Source organism: Berghia stephanieae, chromosome 8 (genome assembly GCF_034508935.2).
Source record: "Berghia stephanieae isolate SIO BIC M18660-M18661 chromosome 8, UCSD_Bste_1.3, whole genome shotgun sequence".
NCBI classification, from domain to species: domain Eukaryota; kingdom Metazoa; phylum Mollusca; class Gastropoda; order Nudibranchia; family Aeolidiidae; genus Berghia; species Berghia stephanieae.
In genome coordinates, this window is record NC_088367.1 from 55,483,321 (window position 1) to 55,503,207 (window position 19,887).

The 19,887-nt window shown below is 38.0% G+C and overlaps 2 protein-coding genes across 3 annotated transcripts in view; both read right to left on the reverse strand.

Annotated features, from left to right (window-relative positions):
• Positions 1 to 19,887, reverse strand: part of LOC144978919 (uncharacterized) — a 34,328-nt gene that overhangs the window by 12,291 nt on the left and 2,150 nt on the right. Inside the window, exons 1-3 of one of the 2 annotated variants that reach the window (XM_078925532.1) lie at positions 2,925 to 3,007; positions 1,022 to 1,498; positions 385 to 470 (exon numbers count right to left, since the gene is read on the reverse strand). In XM_078925532.1, the coding sequence (XP_078781658.1) occupies positions 385 to 470; positions 1,022 to 1,498; positions 2,925 to 2,970 (609 nt within the window). In that variant the 5' untranslated portion in view covers positions 2,971 to 3,007. Of the gene's footprint in view, positions 1 to 384; positions 471 to 1,021; positions 1,499 to 2,924; positions 3,008 to 19,887 lie in introns of those variants that run through there. The other variant, XM_078925533.1, reaches the window with a different exon arrangement.
• The window catches only part of LOC144978921 (uncharacterized), an 8,093-nt gene continuing 705 nt past the window's right edge, over positions 12,500 to 19,887 (reverse strand). The window contains exons 1-3 of the mRNA XM_078925538.1: positions 19,112 to 19,887; positions 18,145 to 18,271; positions 12,500 to 16,578 (exon numbers count right to left, since the gene is read on the reverse strand). The exon at positions 19,112 to 19,887 is cut by the window's right edge and continues 705 nt beyond it. Coding sequence (XP_078781664.1) covers positions 16,162 to 16,578; positions 18,145 to 18,195 — 468 coding nt within the window. The 5' untranslated portion in view covers positions 18,196 to 18,271; positions 19,112 to 19,887 and the 3' untranslated portion in view covers positions 12,500 to 16,161. The remainder of the gene's footprint in view (positions 16,579 to 18,144; positions 18,272 to 19,111) is intronic.

Here is a 19,887-nt window from a genome sequence, read left to right on the forward strand (position 1 = left end):
ATTTACAACCAAGACTGTATAATAATAATATACACACTCATGTATAGAACAATGATTTCCATAGACACATACCAAGATCAAATACACACACATCATCGCATCATCTTCTTGTACGAAGTGGTTTCTATTTTTAAAAACAAAAACAGAAAATAAAAGTCAAACAAAAACAAAAACAAACAAAACAAAAAAAGTCAAACAAATGAACCTGAAAATTAAAGTAAATCACAAAATCAACGTATATCTTAGTTTTATCAAATTTGAATGGATTGAAGTTATTGTTATGCACCTAGAGCTTTATTGTATAGAGGAGTGGGCGCAATATAAATAAATTTCATTATTATTATTATTATTATTATTATTATTATTATTATTATTATATCTTACTTCCTCTGCTTCTTCATCTTCCGCTTCGGACTCCTCCTCTTCACTCCCAACATCTTCATCATGACCATACGACACCAAGCTTGTGGCTGAAATTATATATATTATATAATATATAAATATATTTATGAATGTTGGTAGCGTAGCTACTTGTAGATTATAAGAGTGCACATTAATTTTGGTTTGATCATATCACAATGTAAATGAAAAGACAGTTACATTTTTACGGTTACAACAAATGTTTCAGTGTCTTTTTTGCACTTCTTGAGCGCCAATGGTGACTCAAATGGATTGGAGTGCATTGAAGTCACCAAATTAAGAAATTAATGAGCAGGCACCGGTGTAAGATAAAGAAGTGAACACAAGTGTGTATGAAAGGTGCCAAACAAAGCAAGAGAGAAAAATACAAGAAAAAAACCATCCCAAAACATCAGTTGATCTCGACTGAGATCGAACCTCAAACCTTCTGATGACTGGTCAGGCGTGCTATCATTACACCACAGAGGCTCTCGATAGTTGAGACAATTTTAATACCTATATTCTTTACAAGGGTGCGCGTTTTACGCTGTGAACCCAGGGATAAAGAGGGATATGTAAATATAATTAAATCATTTAAGAAAAGAAACAAAATCCAACCCACCTTTTTTACTGACTTTCCTTGACACAGAACCCTGACTGGCTGGTGAATCTGTGTTCAAAGCCTCTGAAATAATATCTTTCGGTTTCATAGACTCATCTGTCATATCCTCATCTTTGTGACGATGATGATGATGATGACGATGATGGTGGTGGTGGTGGTGATGCCGGGGTTGAGAGGAAACCGATGTCTGACTGTCGTGTTCATCATCGTCTGATATATTATCAATTGGGCTCTCTACTGCTTTGTTGTCACTCAATTCTGGTTTAATGTCTGTTGTGATCTGTGTGATATTTTCTGAGGTGGACGGGGGTTCTTCTGCAGGCTCGACTTTCATTTCAATGGCGTCTGAAGGGACATTACTATCTGTGAAAGAGTTTTGTTTAGGATCACTTTCTTCCTCGTCAGAATCTCCGTAATCCATCTGAAGAGTTGAAATGATAGACGCACTATCATTACGTGGCAGAGACATCTTTGCACCTGTGATGACGAATAGAAAAAAGGGTGGAAAATGTTATTTATCAGGGTTGCCAACCTCAACACAAGAAAAAGTGTAATATTGCGAGTCAAAAGAGTAAGATTTGGAGAAAAAGTGTAACTCTTCAATCATCTTTTTGTATGCCAATGAGAAACATTGGATATAAATAATTCTTGGATCAATTTTGTGAGGGTTAAAATTTTCAGGAACTTCAGGAAAATTAAAAACAAAATTATGAAGCAATGAAATGCAAGAAAAAAAAAAAAAAGTTAAATCTATCAAACAACAATTAATTGTTAATATATATATATATATATATATATATATATATATATATATATATATATATATATATATATATATATATATATATAAAAATTATAAAACAAAAACCATGAAATAATAGTGCTCAACTTTAGTATAAAAGGAGCTATTTATAAACATTTGAAATATAATTAAGATAGTTTGACTTCTACAACGTTGTTATCGAGCGTTGCTCTCATCAGGAAGTGGAAGTGAAAGTAGATTGTTGTGTTTTCGTATTTTTACAGATACAACCTGCATACATCTTCCTTCAGAAACATACACAAACGACATTCTACTACACTAAGCGAACACATTTGGAACCTCAAAGAAAAAAACATACAACACAGCATCACATGGAAAATCATCTCCAGAGCACAGTCGTACTCCCCCTCTTCTAAGATTTGCAACCTCTGCTTGGAAGAAAAATTCTTCATCATCACTAAACCGAACATAGCAACACTCAACAGAAGAAACGAACTAACTTCCTCATGCAGACACAGAAACAAACACCTTTTATGTAATTACGAACCTCCATAAACACGAATCTATAAAAATACGAAAACACAACAATCTACTTTCACTTCCACTTCCTGATGAGAGCAACGCTAGATAACAACGTTGTAGAAGTCAAACTATCTTAATTATATTTCAAATGTTTATATATATATATATATATTGCAGGAAGCATGTAGAATACTAAGGAGAAACCTTATGAGAAACAGAATTAAACAACTACCAATTAAAATGTTATGATTTGATTGTTGATTCTCGTGAAAAAATGTACAATCTAACAAAAAAAAGCATACAATCTTACAAAGGTGAAAACAGCATATCATTAACATACAAATTTGCTAATTTGGTGTACAGTTGGAAGCCCTAAATGATTGTGTTGCTCTTTCAATCAGTCTAAGTCTAAATCTGATCTGACTGTTATGAACAAGTCATTGGCCAGATGGCTAAGCTCGACTTTTAGTTTTAGTTTTTCCTTACGGAAGAAACTTATTAGCCCCTACTTAGACCTGTAAATGAGCTCTATAAAAATTGACTGAAACTGAAACTCTTCGTAATTCGTCTTAGCGGTAAAATCCAAAGAATGAAAATGAAAGGTAAACAGAAGCTCACTTGAGCAAAGCAATGGCAGAAAACTAATTTGCGCGGGAATTAGCATTGTTCCTTATAATTAGGTACCCAATCAGTTAAGAAACTTAGAAACGGTCAACCAGTTTGTTTACAACATGAGGCAATCAAGATGTGCTTGTAGCAATGATTTAACTTTCGATTTGAAGGTGTCTACATAACGAACTTCCGGTATTCGAATTTTTCTTTTTCATACTTTTCCTGTCCTTCAAGTAAATGTGGTCAATTTTGGCTTAGACGAAACAGTGACATTTATCACTCAGCTGCTCAGTTAAAATTGGCTACGACAGGTTTGGAAAGTGAAAAAATAATTTCATGAAGGCAGTGTGAAAATACACTGAGGTGTGTTCACACACGGCAATTCTAAAAAGCGTCGCTTAGCCTTGGCAATATATATCCATCGTTAATATAAACGGCCCATGAGCTATGCGTAGCGCTGTTGAACATTCCTTATTAACTCTACAGTCATTCGTCATGAATTCTTTCTTTATTCAATTCTTTCTTCCCTTTTTTAAAATATTTGAATTTGACGAATTGACTGATTTCAGTTAATTTTTATGAGAATTTACAGGTCTACCTACTGCACATTTTGCAGCACCACTACTGGGACTGGGACTGGTGCCTGGGTTATCTCTCACTCTGTCTATCTTTTTAATTAAAGAAAGATGTATTTGTTTAGGTAGCGTTTTTATGCACCTCCATTGGAGGTGTACAAAAACGCACCGTTTTTATGCATCACCGTTAGCGGTGATGGGAAATTAATGAAACTGTTGCTGCATACGCCCATGAGGTTTAAATAGATTTATATTGCACGCTGCTTAGTGATTACCGATGTACGTTTATACAATGATAATAAATTAAAGAATAATAACAATAATTTAAACAATCAAAAGTAAAAAGAAACATGGTACACAAATATTGATCTCAAATAAATAGATAATTTTAGAAAATTAAAATCGAAGTTTTTTAAAAACATAATAAAAAGTTTTTGAAAAAAAAAAAAACAAACAAACAAAAAAAAAACAACAACAACAAAAAAGAAAGAAAAAAAAAACAAACAAAAATGATGTCTTTCTCAATACAGTAAACTTTGTTTTTAAAAAGGCTGCGGTTATTCAGAGTCGACTCTGAATAACTGTCTACAGTTATTCAGAGTCGGGGAGTCGACTCTGAATAACTGTAGACAGTTATTCCAGTTACCAACCACACGGTTTTTCTGTTTTTTTCTTCTTTCCCACCTCTGTTTATCCCTACGGGAAAAAAAATCGTTTTAATTTTTAATTTAACCGGGCACCTAGCCTCAGGATCTACGTACACGATAACTCCGGCAATCTGTCATGGCAGTTTTTTGCATCGCTTGCGCGGCAAAAAAAAAAATTTAAAAAATCGCTGATACGGATTTGCATTGCGGCCGCAAAATTTACAATTTTTTTTTGCAAATTTTCGAGATTTTGTCTTAAAAAAACAAACATTTTTTATACTTTAGTGTGGACCAGTGATGATTATCTTTTCTGCTAAGTGGTAGTTCATGAAAAAAAAAATGCCTTCTATCATTTTTTGACACCTCTGCTCAGTTGCATGAATTTTGGTGACACTCTTTTATTTATGACGTTAGTCTAGACACACTGTCGCCAAATGTCAAAAAGTAACACAAGACACATGGATGAGAAGATGATCGAAAGGGAAGGGGATGGAGCAAATGGATGTAAATATTTGTGTTTACCTTTTAGCATGATAGTACATTTGGTGATTTTAGAAGTTTTATAAGCCGGTCTTTGTTTTTCTTCCTTTTTGATTGTTTTGTTTTGTTTTTGTTTGATTGTTCTGAATTTGTTAATAGTATTCAATACAACTTGTGTCTAATTATAAAACAAAAAAAATAGATTCATCAATTCTCTCCCCCCCCCCCCCCCCCCCCCCCCCCCCTCTCTCTCTCTCTCTCTCTTATCCATATATCTCTCTCAGCCACCCTTCAATCTTCATTATTATGTTTATAGTTTGTTTTGTTTTTAAGGGTTTTACGGCGCTTGCAACACATTTAGGTTATATCAGCGCCAGTAAAAAGGAAGAAAATGGGATAGTAAAAAGTTATAGAATTACAATTAAAGCACCCAAGAAAAAGCAAGACAAAGGGGAACTGATAACAAATAGGGATCAGATGTAGATTCCAAGAGCATACCACCAATGTACTTAGTTTGAAATCACCTACAAGTCTCATCCAGACACAAGCACAAAATCCAACAAAGAGGAACACACTCAAATGCTTACATTATACATTCAAAATAAAAATAATAATACATAACAGAGAGATGATTTACAAGGAAAAACATATCTCCCAAAACAATAACTATGCATTTGACTGTTTCCCTCCCAGCCAGGACTCCGGCCAGTACCAGGACAAAACCAAGTAATCTCACTCCAAGACAAAGACAGAAAGCATGTTGGAAAACAGATATAAGGGATAGAAGACACAGTATGTACCTCCCTGCCCGCTATGGGAGGTCAGGATCCCCACCCAGATGTTTATAGTTTATAGATATCATTTTGTAATAGAGATATATAATAAGTTAGGCTGATCGATTTAAGAAATGATTGATTAAAGGCTAATTTAAATTTGATTTGTTGATGGAATATGTTTTGCAATTAATTAAAGATTCTTATTTATAAGCTGCATCATCACAAGGTTGCAGTAATACAGACACTAACCGGGTTTGTTATGTAAAAACAAATACCTCCTGGTCTTTTGGCCAAAAGTTTATCATAATCACTCGTTGAATCCCTGTTGCACTGTAGTCACCTTCTCCTAGCTCAGTGGCTGCAGGTTTCTTTTGAGTTTGGGCTCTTTTACCCCTTGTCCCTGACGACTGGGTCAGATTGACCCGTATACTTTTATGAGAAAAAATACAACTGGGTCAATTTGACCCAGTCTGATTTGGTACCTTTTGTGTTGTTATGAAAAAAAATTAATTGTTTCCCTTTTAAAAAAAAAACAAAGTAACGATGTTTCTAAATATTATAGGAGTGACTTCCCTTGTAATATAATATCTTATCCTTGATCTACCTCATCCATGTGCGTTTTGACCGACATTGTTTTTATTTTCATTTGAAAGAAGACAAATCAAGATCAGAGCGCAAGAGACCTGAATAAAGTAAGTTATTTATTACAAATGTTGTTTTTTTCTGTTACTGTTATTTTCTCTAATGATTTGTGAGAGAGAGGTTTCATTTAGAGCAGGAACCTGGCAGAATCTAACAAATACAACAGATGAAAATGGAGATTGGGGAAAGGTGTCAGAGATGCCGTCTGTTCTTTATTTTTACATCTGCAATACTTTATCACTATATGTAACGATACCTTGTAATCCTATACACTTCAGACCCCTATCCTTATTTGCCATGCCATGAATTTCACACAAATGGCGTCACACTCATAACCATTGTATCAAAGGACATACATCCTTCTGTCCGGAGTGTTTATATTATAATTAATGTTAATTGATGATATTAGATAAATTATGACGGCTTCTTCTAGTCTTATATCTACATAACTGTTCAAAGCGCTTTAAATGAGGTCCAAAGCCAGTCATAAAATTCAAACAAGACATTCATCCAGTTAGTGTTTGTCGGTGTTATGTTTTCCTGACAATGAACTAACTGCATGAGTAGAGCAAGTAAATGTAGATATTAATAGTAATAATAATACAAAAAAATAAATTAAAAAAAAATAATAATAATACTTTATTCATCCTTCATTCATAAACACTCCCCCCCCCCCCCCTCACTACAAAACTGTGTTTTACTTTACATTTATTGTATTGTCTTTCTTATTTTCCAGATTCAACAATGGAACGCAAAAATCTTTTCGCAGCATAAGCTGATGACCTACAAAGTGATGATGGAAACATCAGCGAAGAAGCTGATATATCAGATGACGAAGAATGGTTTGCAACCCAAGTTGAAACAGACATGACATTCTTGACTTGTCTTCAATTGTCGCCTTTGTTGTCTTCAGAATGAAGTATCCTATGGACAATCTGTCTCATGAAGACAACCGACAAAGATTCAACATAGAAATCGGCCGTTCACTAGCATTGCCACAGATTATACGTCGATCTACACCCCAACGCTGCAAAAACAAATCCAAAATAACATCAAGACTGTATTGGAAACATTGAGGCCTGCTTCAATTGAGTCTGTCTCGATTCCACCTGCAAAGATAGCTAAGCATAGTGATGGAAAGCGGAAGAGGTGTGCCATGTGTCCCACAAAATAGGACAAAAAGACAAGAACAATGGGTAGCAAATGCTCTTCCTACATTTGTCCAGAACATTCTGTGATTTGTTGTCAGCAGAACTGTGCATAAATATCAAGCTTTTTGTTCTGCTATAAAGGAAACCTACTATAAGATAAATAATAGCTAGACGAATTATGTAACGTGTGTGTGTGCGAATGGTTTCAGAAAAAAACCTGTAACTGTAACTTTATTTTAATTTCATATCTATGTATAAAGCTAAGAGAGTTGATTAAATTTGGAGATCAAATAAGATTTGATAATCTCATTTTTTATTGAATTTTCTATATAAAAGTATACGGGTCAATTTGACCCAGTCGTCAGGGACTGCATAAAAAAATTTTAAAACACATTTTTTATCAAAATCGGGTGAATGATAGCGTTTACTTTGATGGATTTCAGGAATACATAAAATTTGAGGGGGAAAAGTTGAATAGTGTTCGTGTTATTGAGTTTTGAAGTCCTTCATGGGTCAATTTGACCCAGTCGTCAGGGAAAGGATTAAGCGCTAAACTGTTTCAGGTAATTTCAGCGCCATCATAAGATGTGAAGAATAATACAGAACCTTAGGAATAAAAAATCCCCATAGGAGAGAGAGAGAGAGAGAGAGAGAGAGAGAGAGAGAGAGAGAGAGAGAGAGAGAGAGAGAGAGAGAGAGAGAGAGAGAGGAGAGAGAGAGAGGGGGGGGGGAGGGTTTACGGCGCTTGCAACACATTAGGGTCATATCATCGCCAGTAAAAAGGAAGATAATGGGACAGTAAAAAGTTCTAGATAGAATTACAATTAAAGCACCCAAGAAACTGGAAGACAAAGGGGAATTGGTTCAAATAGGAAACATGTACATTCCAAGAGCACGCTATCAAAGTACTTAGTTTGAGATCACCTAAAAGTCTCATCCAGACACAAGCACAGGTCCCCACTAAGAGGAATACACTCAAATGTTTACAAATCATATATAATATGTAAACAAAACAATGCAGTGCACAACAGAGAGATGATTTACAAGGGGGAAAAAAAATCTCCCAAAAAACTGTAATTATACATTTGACTTGTTTCCCTCCCAGGTTGGGTATCCGGACAAAACCAAGTAATGCCATTTCAACACAAAGACAGAAAGCATGTTGGAAAACAGATAAAGGGGGATAGAAGACAGTACCTCCCAGCCAACTATGGGCGGTAAGACCCCACCCACAGAGGGGGAGAGAGAGAATAAACAAAATTCATAGCAATTATACTGCATAAATAACAAAAAGTTTATTTCAGACAAATCAACATAATTAAAGGCAATGAACACATTGTATTGCATGTAAGAATAAAGTCATATAAAATAAATCAATTCAAAAGACACAAACCACAAGACATTGTTTGTTTTTAAGGATTTTACGCCATCCTTCAGAACTTTCTCCATTTTCCTTAGACAAAATGAGTACCTGTCATCAGTACCAACCAGGAACAATAAAAATAAAAGGCCTCGCTGTGGCATAATTGCAAAAGCAGTTATTGACAGTACCAGTACCAGGCCTCACTGTTGCCTATCTCTAAAAAACAACTGCAGACAGTTCCAATAGGAAACAATAAATGAACTGGACTGTGGTACTTTGGTCTCAGAAGATGTTTTGTTTATGGATGAATTGTAATGATTTATGTCTTATTTTCTTCAGGAGGAATTACTCTACCGTTTGGCAAAGTTCATTTTAAAGTCCCCTCTTTAATATTCCTATCTCAGTAAATTGGGGTTTGTATGCAACCCCTGACATTAAATTAAAGAAGCATTCGGTGGAATCCTCCTATTTCAGCATATTGGGGTGCAAGTGCATCCCATCACATTAAAGAGGAACTTAACACAATACTCCTGCTTCAGCATATTGAGGTGCAAGTGCACCCCGTCACATTAAATAGAAATTGAATAGAATACTCCTATTTCAGCATGTGCACCCCCTCATTTTTGAAGAGAGACCTATTATAATAATCATCATCATCATCATTGCCTTTTTCACCCTGGGTCAGGGTATAGGCCACAGACAAACAGTTTCCATCCTTCTCTATCCTGAGCCAACTTTTTTATCTCATTCCAGGTCTTACCACTTCTCTGTATATCAGCTTCTTTAATTCTTCTCCATGTTCCTCGTGGCCTTCCCCTTGATCTTCTGCCCTGAGGGTTCCAGTCCAATACTTTCTTTGTTATAGTTGAGTCATTCTTTCTAAGCGTGTGTCCAATCCACCTCCATCGTCTTCTTCCTATATCCTCTCCTACTGGTTTCTGCTGTGTTCTTTTCCATACTTCTTCATTTTTTTATTCTATCCATCCATTTTATTCTGAGTAGCTTACGCATGCACCTGTTTACAAAAATCTGTACCCTCCTTATACATGCCTGTGATGCGTTCCAAGTTTCACATCCATACAGTAGGACAGACTTCACGTTTGAGTTGAAAAGTCTTAGCTTTAGTTGAAGGGAGATATCTTTAGTTCTCCAAACTCTGTTCAAAGATGTGAATGCAGCCTGTGCCTTTCCTATTCGTGCTTTCACCTCTGCTTCCGTGCCTCCATCCTTGTCAATTATACTTCCGAGATAGCAGAAAGTGTCTATATCTTCGAGTTCCTGATCTTTTACTTTGATCTGCTCCCTTTGACGCGTACCTATCCTCAAGACCTTTGACTTTGCAGGGTGTATTCTTAGACCAATTGATTCCGAGAGGCTGTTTATAATTGTGGTTTTTGCTTGCATCTGGTCCTGGGTGTGGGACAAAAGAGCCAGATCATCTGCAAAATCCAGATCATCCAACTGTGCCCAGGGGGTCCACTGTATCCCATTTCTTCTCCCTTTGGAGGTTTCCTTCATTAGCCAATCAATGGCAAGGATGAACAGGAATGGAGAGAGCAAGCATCCCTGCTTGACACCAGTCTTAATTTCAAAGCTGTCAGTCAGCTGATCTTCATGTACAACCCTGCAACTTGATCCTTCATACATTTCCTTAATGAGGTTTACTATCTTTTCAGGGAGTCCATAATGTGCCAGAATTTTCCACAATGTTGCTCTGTCAATACTGTCGAAAGCCTTCTCGTAATCCAGAAAGTTGACAATAAGAGGAGAGTTCCATTCTATAGACTGTTCCACTATGACTCGCAGAGAGGCAATCTGGTCGGTGGTTGAACGGTTTTTCCGAAAACCTGCCTGTTCGTCCCGCAGTTTAGCATCTGTTGCATTCTTAATTCTCTCTAAAATAATACGGTTGAAAACCTTTCCTGGGATAGAAAGAAGAGTGATGCCTCGATAATTATTACAATTACTGAGGTCCCCTTTCTTTGGAAGCTTGATAAGATGTCCTTCCTTCCAATCCTTTGGGAATATCCCGTCATTCCATATTCTCTCAAATAGTGGGTGCAGGGCCTCAGCATTTCTTTCCGCATCAACTTTTAGAGCCTCCGGTGGAATCTGGTCTGGTCCAGCAACTTTCCCCTTTTCATCTTGTTAATGGCACCCACAATCTCTGCTATCGATGGTGGATCACAGCTAATTGGTAGCTCATTCCTTGCAGGCAAAATTTCTGGCTGGTTGTCTGGTGGTGGTCTGTTCAGAAGGCAGTTGAAATGTTCCCTCCATCGTTCAGATTGAGCCTCTTTTCCAAAAATAGTTTTCCCATCTTTGTCTTTGACTGGTACCTCTGGTTTCCCATATTTTCCAGCAAGTGTCTTGGTAGTTTGATAAAGGATCCTCATGTGTCCTCCAGTCGCTGCTGCTTCTGCTTTCTCTGCAAGTCTGTTCATGAATGCTTCCTTGTCTTTCTTCACAGATCTTTTGACTTCCTTAGCTATGGCTCGATACTGCTCTTGTGCATCCAGTCTTGAAGCCCTTGTTCGGCTTGCATTCACTTGTTCCTTCCTTGTTCTCCTCTTTTCAATAAGGTCCAAGGTGGTTGGACTTATCCATTCTTTATGTTCCGATTTCTTTACCCCCAATACCTCGTGGCAAGTTGTTATGTAAACTTCCTTGATCTTTGCCCAATGTGACTCTACATCTATGTCCTCCTCGAGCTCAGTAAGAGGTTGGAATCTATTACTCAATTGTAGTTTGAATTCCTCATTCTTTTCCCCATCAAGTGCATTCACCTCGAATTTTCTTCTTGTATGTGATCTGGCCCCGTGTTTTCTGAGTCGGAGCTTAAGCTTTGCCAATAGCAGGTGGTGGTCTGATCCAACATCTGCCCCTCTCCGTACTGTCACATCTTCCAATGAACGTCTGAATCTACGAGAGATACAAAAATGATCAATCTGATTCTCTGTCAAACCATCTGGTGAGACCCAAGTTGCTTTGTGGATCCTCTTATGGGGGAACACTGATCCTCCAATCACCAAACTGTTGAATGCACAGAAATTTGCAAATCTCTCACCATTATCATTCATTTCTCCCATGCCATGACGTCCCATGATACCTTCATAGCCTACGTTATCCTGTCCCACTTTTGCATTAGCATCTCCCATCAATATGTTGATGTCTTTCCTTGGCAACTTGTCAATGACTTGTTGTAGCAGACCATAAAATGTATCTTTGTCCTCATCTGTTGCATCATTTGTTGGGGCATAGATCTGTACAATGTTCATGCTGATCTTCTTACTCCGTGTTGTAAAGGACGCCATGATGATCCTTTCTCCGCATTGTTCCCATCCTCTCAGTGACTTCTGGGCAAACTTGCTTAGAATTATTCCTACTCCCTGTGTATGAATCCCGTCCCCTCTCCCTGAATATAAAATCTTCTCCCCAGACTTGAGGTGTTTCTGTCCGGATTGTATCCAGTGGGTTTCGCTTACTCCAAGTATATGCAGCCTGTATCTTCTCATCTCAGTCACAACTTGAGAGCTTTTTCCTGCTTCATACATGGTGCGAACGTTCCACGACGCAATTCGAAGCTGCTTGTTTGGCGAAGACGTCATCGGGTCAGCAGAGTCCTTTCGGCTTTGTCTGTTGTCCTTCATAAATTCTGTAATTCCAGAAACTCTTCGGTCGCCCAAGCTAAAAAAAGGATTTGGTTTGTCTGTCTGTGTTTCTGTAACGGTTTGAGTTTAACGGAAAGGGGTGTTAACCCTTTGCCAACCCCCAACCTGGAGGACCAGGTGACTCAAAGATGGGGGAATCACACACCATTAGTCGCCTTTTACGACACGCTGGCTTGGCGTTGGGCTATTCTTGACCCTCTCAGTTGAGGGACCCCGGACACCACACGGGGAATTATAATAATATTGTTTCTTTTTTCTTCTCTCTCTCTCTCTCTCTTTGGTGCTTGTTGGTACACTGAAAAGTATGTAGCATGAGTTTTGTAAACATTCTGGCTAATTATGCATCCAGATAATAACATTTTGTAGCTTTTGCACTTCCTTTTCCTGTTATTGTATCGGACAAGCAGTGCCATTAATTTGAAGATCTAGCATCTACTCGAGACCCATCAACATCTTCCTATACTTTGCATGGTAAGTAATAAATATTGTGTTTAACCTTAACATATTTTTGATATAATTCTAAAGTTTCCACTTTGACAGTTTTATCTAACATGAAATAAACTTGTGAACATTTAGTAAGCTGAGTGTAGTACTACTGCCATAAGAGAACATACTCATGTATTCCTAATAAGGGAATAGAGCTCCTTGAAAAGCTGGTACGAGGAGGTGTTAATGTTGAACTGCAATTTTGACCCCCACCCCCTCTTCTTTCTCTTTTCTATTTCTCTATCTCTAATTCTCCTCCTCCCCCTCTTTATTCACACATACACAAAAACTATGGTGTGTATTATTGTACAATTACAATGTTACTTCGATTAGTTTCATCAGAATGTGGGTTTTTTCAAATAGCCACGCCATATATCTATTCTACTTCTAAAGGAAATTGTGCTCACAGCTTCAAGAAAATGAGCGAGGGCCAGGGTGAATCTGATTGCTTTGAAGTCCATAATGAAAACAACGGTGACAGATCATACACTGAGCTACAACCAGTCCATCACGTGTCTTTTGCTGATGGTGAAGTTTTGGCATTAATTTTATTTAAAAAATACTCTCTATACAAAGAAATGCTGCATGTTTTGGAAAGAATGGACTCATTCTTCTTCAAGTACCAAGTCTGTGCCAGACATCGATGATTATGGTACGCCATTCATCTCTCTGATCAGATAACCTCAGAAAATTAATATGTCTTTATCTTTTGGTACGAATTAATAACCTTTCAGTTTCAGCTTGCTCTAATACTTCATCATTAGTTTTCTTCTCGGTCCACGAGATCCTCAACGAGATTCTTACATCCGTCTAAGAAACCACATTTCTGCTGCCTCCAGTTTCTGTCTTCTGCAATTGTCCAGCTTTCGCAGCCATATAATAATACTGACCATACATAGGCCTTCAAAACCCTGTTTTGTTGTGGTTTTAAAACATTAGACTTGCAAATATTCCGTGCATCATCATCATGATTCTATATAATGTATAAATTATAGAGCTACCCCTCAATGTTTTTATAGCCTTAAATGATGCAGTGGAATCTATTAAATTTGTCATGTAATTCAAGTGAAATACTTTTTATTTCATTTCAGCATCCAACGTAATGCAGACTTTTGATTCTACCACCGGCTCTCCTGGTGAAGACCAACAAAGAGCAAGTGATTTTCCAGAGCAGCACAATTGAATTCCTGATGAAGATAGCGAAGAGGACTGCAACATGGTTACTTCTGATGAGAGCAGTGACGAAGAAGCTGTGACTTAAGTGTTAAACGAATCCGATCCTGAAGTGGAAGCTGAAGAAGAAGGGGACTTTGATCTTCAACCTGACGTAGACAGATGTTTTTGCTCCGTTGCGAGATGTTGTCAACTAGGTGAATCAGAATCTCCAAAGAAACTATTCGAAAGACTTGGCGGTGGATGAGCAGCTAGCTCTGCTTATCTGATTTTCACAATATTGGTATCATTAGAATCGTATTGAAAAGCACTTTATAATGATATAGGTTTCCAATTTGAATTATTTTTTACCAAAGCACCTACTAATGAAATGTGTGAGTAGCAATCTACAGTTCTAATATCACTAAAATGCCCCCAAAACAATTAAACCCAGCACGTCACACAGAACCACTTTCTTACGGACATCATTGACCTGTATCCTACACAAGAAAAGTGGAACCATAACAAACAATGCTCACACTGAATCATTTTCTCTGAGGCATCATCAACGATGGAACATGAGCCACATCGAAAAACCTGCAGTGCTCGCATGTCTGCAACCATATTGCTAACACTTCGGAATAAGACATCATTACAGAAATTTGAAGCTATGATATCCAGGCATACAGCAGTGTCTAATACAGAGTCCAAAAACCGCTCCCTTAGCATGTCTTCTACCACAATCATACTGTCATGCACATTATACTCCTCCTTCACAATTGCTGCCAAGATCACTCTTCTCATACCATTCTCATTCAAGCTGGTATATGACTGAGGCACCTTACATTTGCGTTCCGTGTAAACTGCTGTTTCTTCGGCCTCCCTTTGACCTTGCATCTCTGTAATTTCACATTAGAAAACGAAACAGAAGTATCATTAAGAGCATTTTGAGAACTGTCAGTCACATCCATTCCTACGGTGAGGTCATTACTGAGCAAAACACTATCGGGTTGTGATACGGGGTTGGGGTGCAGACCGGAGGAACAGTTGATGTGGATGTTGCCTCAAGAATAATTCCATCATTATTGGCACTGGGTAACAAATCTCCATTTGTTTCCAAGTACTGCTCCTCTGAGGAGCCCTGTGCCTGAGACTGGCCAGGACTACCCAGAATGTCTGGTGGAAGAATAAAGAGGTGATCCCCCTTGTCCGTGACCGTCTCGACAATACTCTCACAATCTTTCCAGGATGCCAGAAGAGACACAAGATACCTATGCTTGTCGAGAAATTCCTGTTTACCAAGTACACTCAAGTACATGGCAAATTCGTTACACAATTTTGACGCAATTTTGTATCTGCCTTCCTGAGTTGCTGAATTGCCAGAAGCACGATCATCTGTGCTGCAGGTAAGCCGACCTGATGAGGGATGTGCTGATCCAGGCCCAAGGAAATACATCTCGTGGACTAAAGATTTATCAAACAATGACATGTTTAGATGAGACCTTAAAAAAAAATGTGGCGACAAGGCAGCTTCATGGACAGGTGAAAATGGCAAGAGCATGTTTTCGATGTTGTATTATGAATGGAATCCTTGTACAGAACATTGTATGTGCTGTCATTACAATCAAAGGCCTGATACGCAACACGCTTTGAAAGATCCAACTCGTGTAACACATTTTCAGCAACAAAATTGCTCACTCCAGAAGAGAAGATAGCCTGGGCCTCAGAATTTTTGGTGTTGTAACGACGAACATTTGAGTCCACAACAGAACAGTCCATAAATTTTATGTACAGGTCATGCACATATTGTGTTAGATAATTGATGTTGTCACTGAGTCCCATCTGAAGTCTCAATGTCTGTTTAATTTTTGAATGGAAACTCTCCAGGTGGTTAGTAGTATTTGCATGCAGCTTCATTGTGTCAACGTTTCTGCATGCAGCCCAGAGTTGAGGATTATTCCACCAATTTTGACTGAAATATAATATGGATGGCTCTGGGAGCAATTCGAGCAGCTGATTTTTAATGTCCTCATATTCAGCCTGGGACTCTGTAACCACCTGCCGCATGAACAGCTGTGATATTTTATTCGCCATCTCTGCGCCTAACTTTTTAAGATGACGTGACACTGCCTGGGATATATGGAAATGGCACAAATTAATATTAGCATCCGGAAAGACCACCCCGATTGCATTTATCTCAGAGAAGTCCTTGTCTATCGCGAAGCAATATGTTTTAGTAGAGTCATACAACTCGGATAGGAAACCCAAGATCGCTTGGAGGTGAACACTGTCTTCATTCTTCACAAATGCATGAAGTATAGGGAAGCCATGGCCATGACTGTCAGCAATGGCATCAAGTACTTATTTGTCTTATAGGTGAAATCAAGGATTAATACATGGGGAAACCGCTTTAACATGTCAAGCATCTCCTTAGTGGAGAAACACAGATAGTTGATTGTGCCGTCGGACTGGGTTGAGAAAGAGACATGTCCCCAGTCGTTTTTAATCGTGTTCAAGAGATCATCGACCAGCACGGGGTCTGAAGAGGCTCCCTTTAGCTTCCTGCGCAAATTTTTAACATCCTGGGGACACATCCGAACCCCTTGGCTCTGTTCAATGAGTCCTTTCACTTCTGAAGCCCTTAATGATGTCTTTGCAATTGTCTCCACATCGGACGTAAGTTGCACCCTCCTATTCTCTGGATACAAAGAACACATCTGGGGAAAAAATTGAAGGAGAAATTGAAACTATGTAATGAAAAAAACAATATTCGTGAACATAAAGCACATGAGTGAGTGAGTGAGTGAGAGTGAGAGAGAGAGAGAGAGAGAGAGAGAGAGGAGAGAGAGAGGAGAGAGAGGAGAGAGAGAGAGAGAGAGAGAGGAGAGAGGAGAGAGAGAGAGAGAGAGAGAGAGAGAGAGAGAGAGAGAGAGAGAGAGAGAGAGAAGAGAGAGAGAGAGAGAGAGAGAGAGAGAGAGAGAGAGAGAGAGAGAGAGAGAGAGAGAGGAGAGAGAGAGAGAGAGAGGAAGAGAGAGAGAGAGAGAGAGAGAGAGAGAGAGAGAGAGAGAGAGAGAGAGAGAGAGAGAGAGAGAGAGAGAGAGAGAGAGAGAGAGAGAGAGAGAGAGAGAGAGAGAGAGAGAGAGAGAGAGAGAGAGAGAGAGAGAGAGAGAGAGAAGAGAGAGAGAGAGAGAGAGAGAGAGAGAGAGAGAGAGAGAGAGAGAGAGAGAGAGAGAGAAGAGAGAGAGAGAGAGAGAGAGAGAGAGAGAGAGAGAGAGAGAGAGAGAGAGAGAGAGAGAGAGAGAGAGAGAGAGAGAGAGAGAAGAGAGAGAGAGAGAGAGAGAGAGAGGAGAGAGGAAGAGGAGAGAAGGAGAGGAGAGAGGAGAGGGGCATTGCATCCTCAACCCAACATATGCATCACTGAAGTCATTGGGGAATGAATATATTTGTGCTGACACCGAGTGTGTCAGAATATAAATATAGAGTACTTGTGCAAAAATTATCATTATTATCATCTTGATTATTATATTGACCAGCGTATATGAGCCATCAAATCTATCAAATTGTTTAAAAAAATATCCTCTTCTCATTACCGTCAACCGGGGTTACTTAGGCCATTTAGAAGAATAAAAAAGGTTGCTTTTTAAAAAGTTAAATTCATGAGTGCTTATTCGATCTATTGGGTTCTAATTATTTAAAAAATAAAAGCTACATGTAATTTATCTTTTAAAACGAGCAATCTTGATTTCAGTAAGAGGCCTAAGTAGCCCCAGTTGACGGTACCATACAATACAATCAGACTTGCCACAATATAACAATTCTGATTTAAAAGAAGAAGTAGCCTAGCCATTCCTCACACTACCTCAGAAAATTAATGTTACTGGACCCCGCTTCACAAACTAAAATGCAATCTTTATCCAACATCACCCTGACTGTTATAATACAGCCCTGAAATAAGTTTCAATTCATAAAAACAAATAAATATGAACATTCATACAGCACATTTTCACAGAATTACCATGTCCAAAGCGCTTCACAACATTTACACCCACCCCCCCCCCCATTTGGAACCTTGGTCTGATCTCATACAGTTCCAGTCACCCTTTGGGTATCCGTCACTTACGCTTCTACAATATGGTGACGCAGCCAGATACTCAGTTGTATCTAAGCCAAATGAAACAAGTTCCTTACCCAAGGACAAAACATAGTGTCAATTGATGACGCTTCACACTGATTGACTTTTGTGACAAAACAAAACAAAAAATTGAACTGCACAAAAAACTTACATGTGCAGAGACCTCATGCCCAACGTGTGAGAAATCTGCTTTTGAAATCATCAAATGAGCAGTAGCTCCATCCTTTGGCCACACACAAACCAAACGAAATGCAGCAGAGCAACCAGTCTTGAAGGACCTGAAAAAGATATTGAAAAACAGTTAAACGCTGATTGATCGAGGAGATATTACATCAATCTAAACAATTTTTTTTTAAAAAGCTATCCTAACCATGGATCATCATATACTTTTTCCGGCCGTAAAGTAAAACAGCATAATGATTGTTGTTAGACTGTCACCCCACAAAATATATTGTAATAGCAGAGCTGCCAATGCCAAAATAGAGATGAACAACCACAAAAGAATCATAGAATTACTTTAAACCGAAACTTTGGGGACCTTCTAAACCATTTCGGTTTAAAGACATTTTGGCTTAAAGCAAGTTCCTGTTTTGCAATGCTTTTCACGGGTAGTAACTATTTAAAAGGAATTTGGTCATGCGCTGTTACCCCCTTAAACAAAGTTGCTGAATAAATGCCGTCCAGGTAACCATCTATTAATTATATATCGTGTTTGTTTTGTTTATAATTTTTTATTTTGGTGCTTTGAAAATATTTTTGGGGTTTTGTCTTTCCATTCAACTTCCGCTCAACTTTATGTTATCGACCTCACATCGTATTTTGATTTTTAACATGTAAGCACAGTGCTTTATTTGAGACATCTTTTAGCAAAATGTAAAGCCAAAATAAAGTCCATGTGTGATAATTGATAATGAGCGATGCGCAGCGACTGAGAGGTGATGTGAAATGGAAAGACGTGCCAATGCTAAGCTGTCTACTACACACCCCTCTTTTGTTGAATAGCCATCAGGTTAAATGTTTGTACGGTCTAGGGTATAAAGTAATTTCACTGTAATATCACGTCAGAATTAATGCAAAGCTTCGGCCAGACAAAAATAGAAAAATAATTGTTCACTTACTTCTGATTTGGTCTCGCTCCTGACGAAACAGATCCACAGTATGCTTTGCCTTGTTTGCATACATAACGAACATTCTCATACTCCAGGTGAGCGAGTGAAGGATCTTTAATCTTAATAGAAGATTTCTTTACAAACAACGAAGATGTCAAAGCAGAGAATCTTGTCAATGCCTCCTCAAACTCTTTTGAACGTCGTGAAGATGGACCCTTGTTGAAAAGTCGACATTTTTTCTGAAACAAATATTGTTAGAAATAACATAAGTTGACAGAAAACGACTATCGACACCTAAAATATAGAATTAATTTCAGAATTAAAATTCATGATTAGTTACAGTTGACTACAAGTAAAAACCTGTCTTCTGTGGCGGTGCAATAAAACTTTCAGTAACTGTAATACAGCTAATCTGATATGAAAACTGTTGAAATAAAAAGGGGCCATTGTCTGGGCAAAAGTAATCAGCATTTAATTCAGACGTGCCTACTCGAATGTTTAAAAGTTCGTAGTTTTATAGATAAAAAGAGCAGTCACTATAGTTTAACTATATAGACATAGATCAACAATTTACCCGCAAAATGATGATTGAACACTTCAAAAGTAAAAGCCTTATAAACTTGTGAACTCTCACAACAACCGTCATTCTCATTAAGATTTAAATTTAATGACTTTAAAATGAAATTGGAGATAAAACTATATATAACCACCGTAGTAGGAGTAGCAGGCAAGTCTGTTAATAAAACACATGCACTCCCTTAACACAGCTTGATCTTAAATGAAAC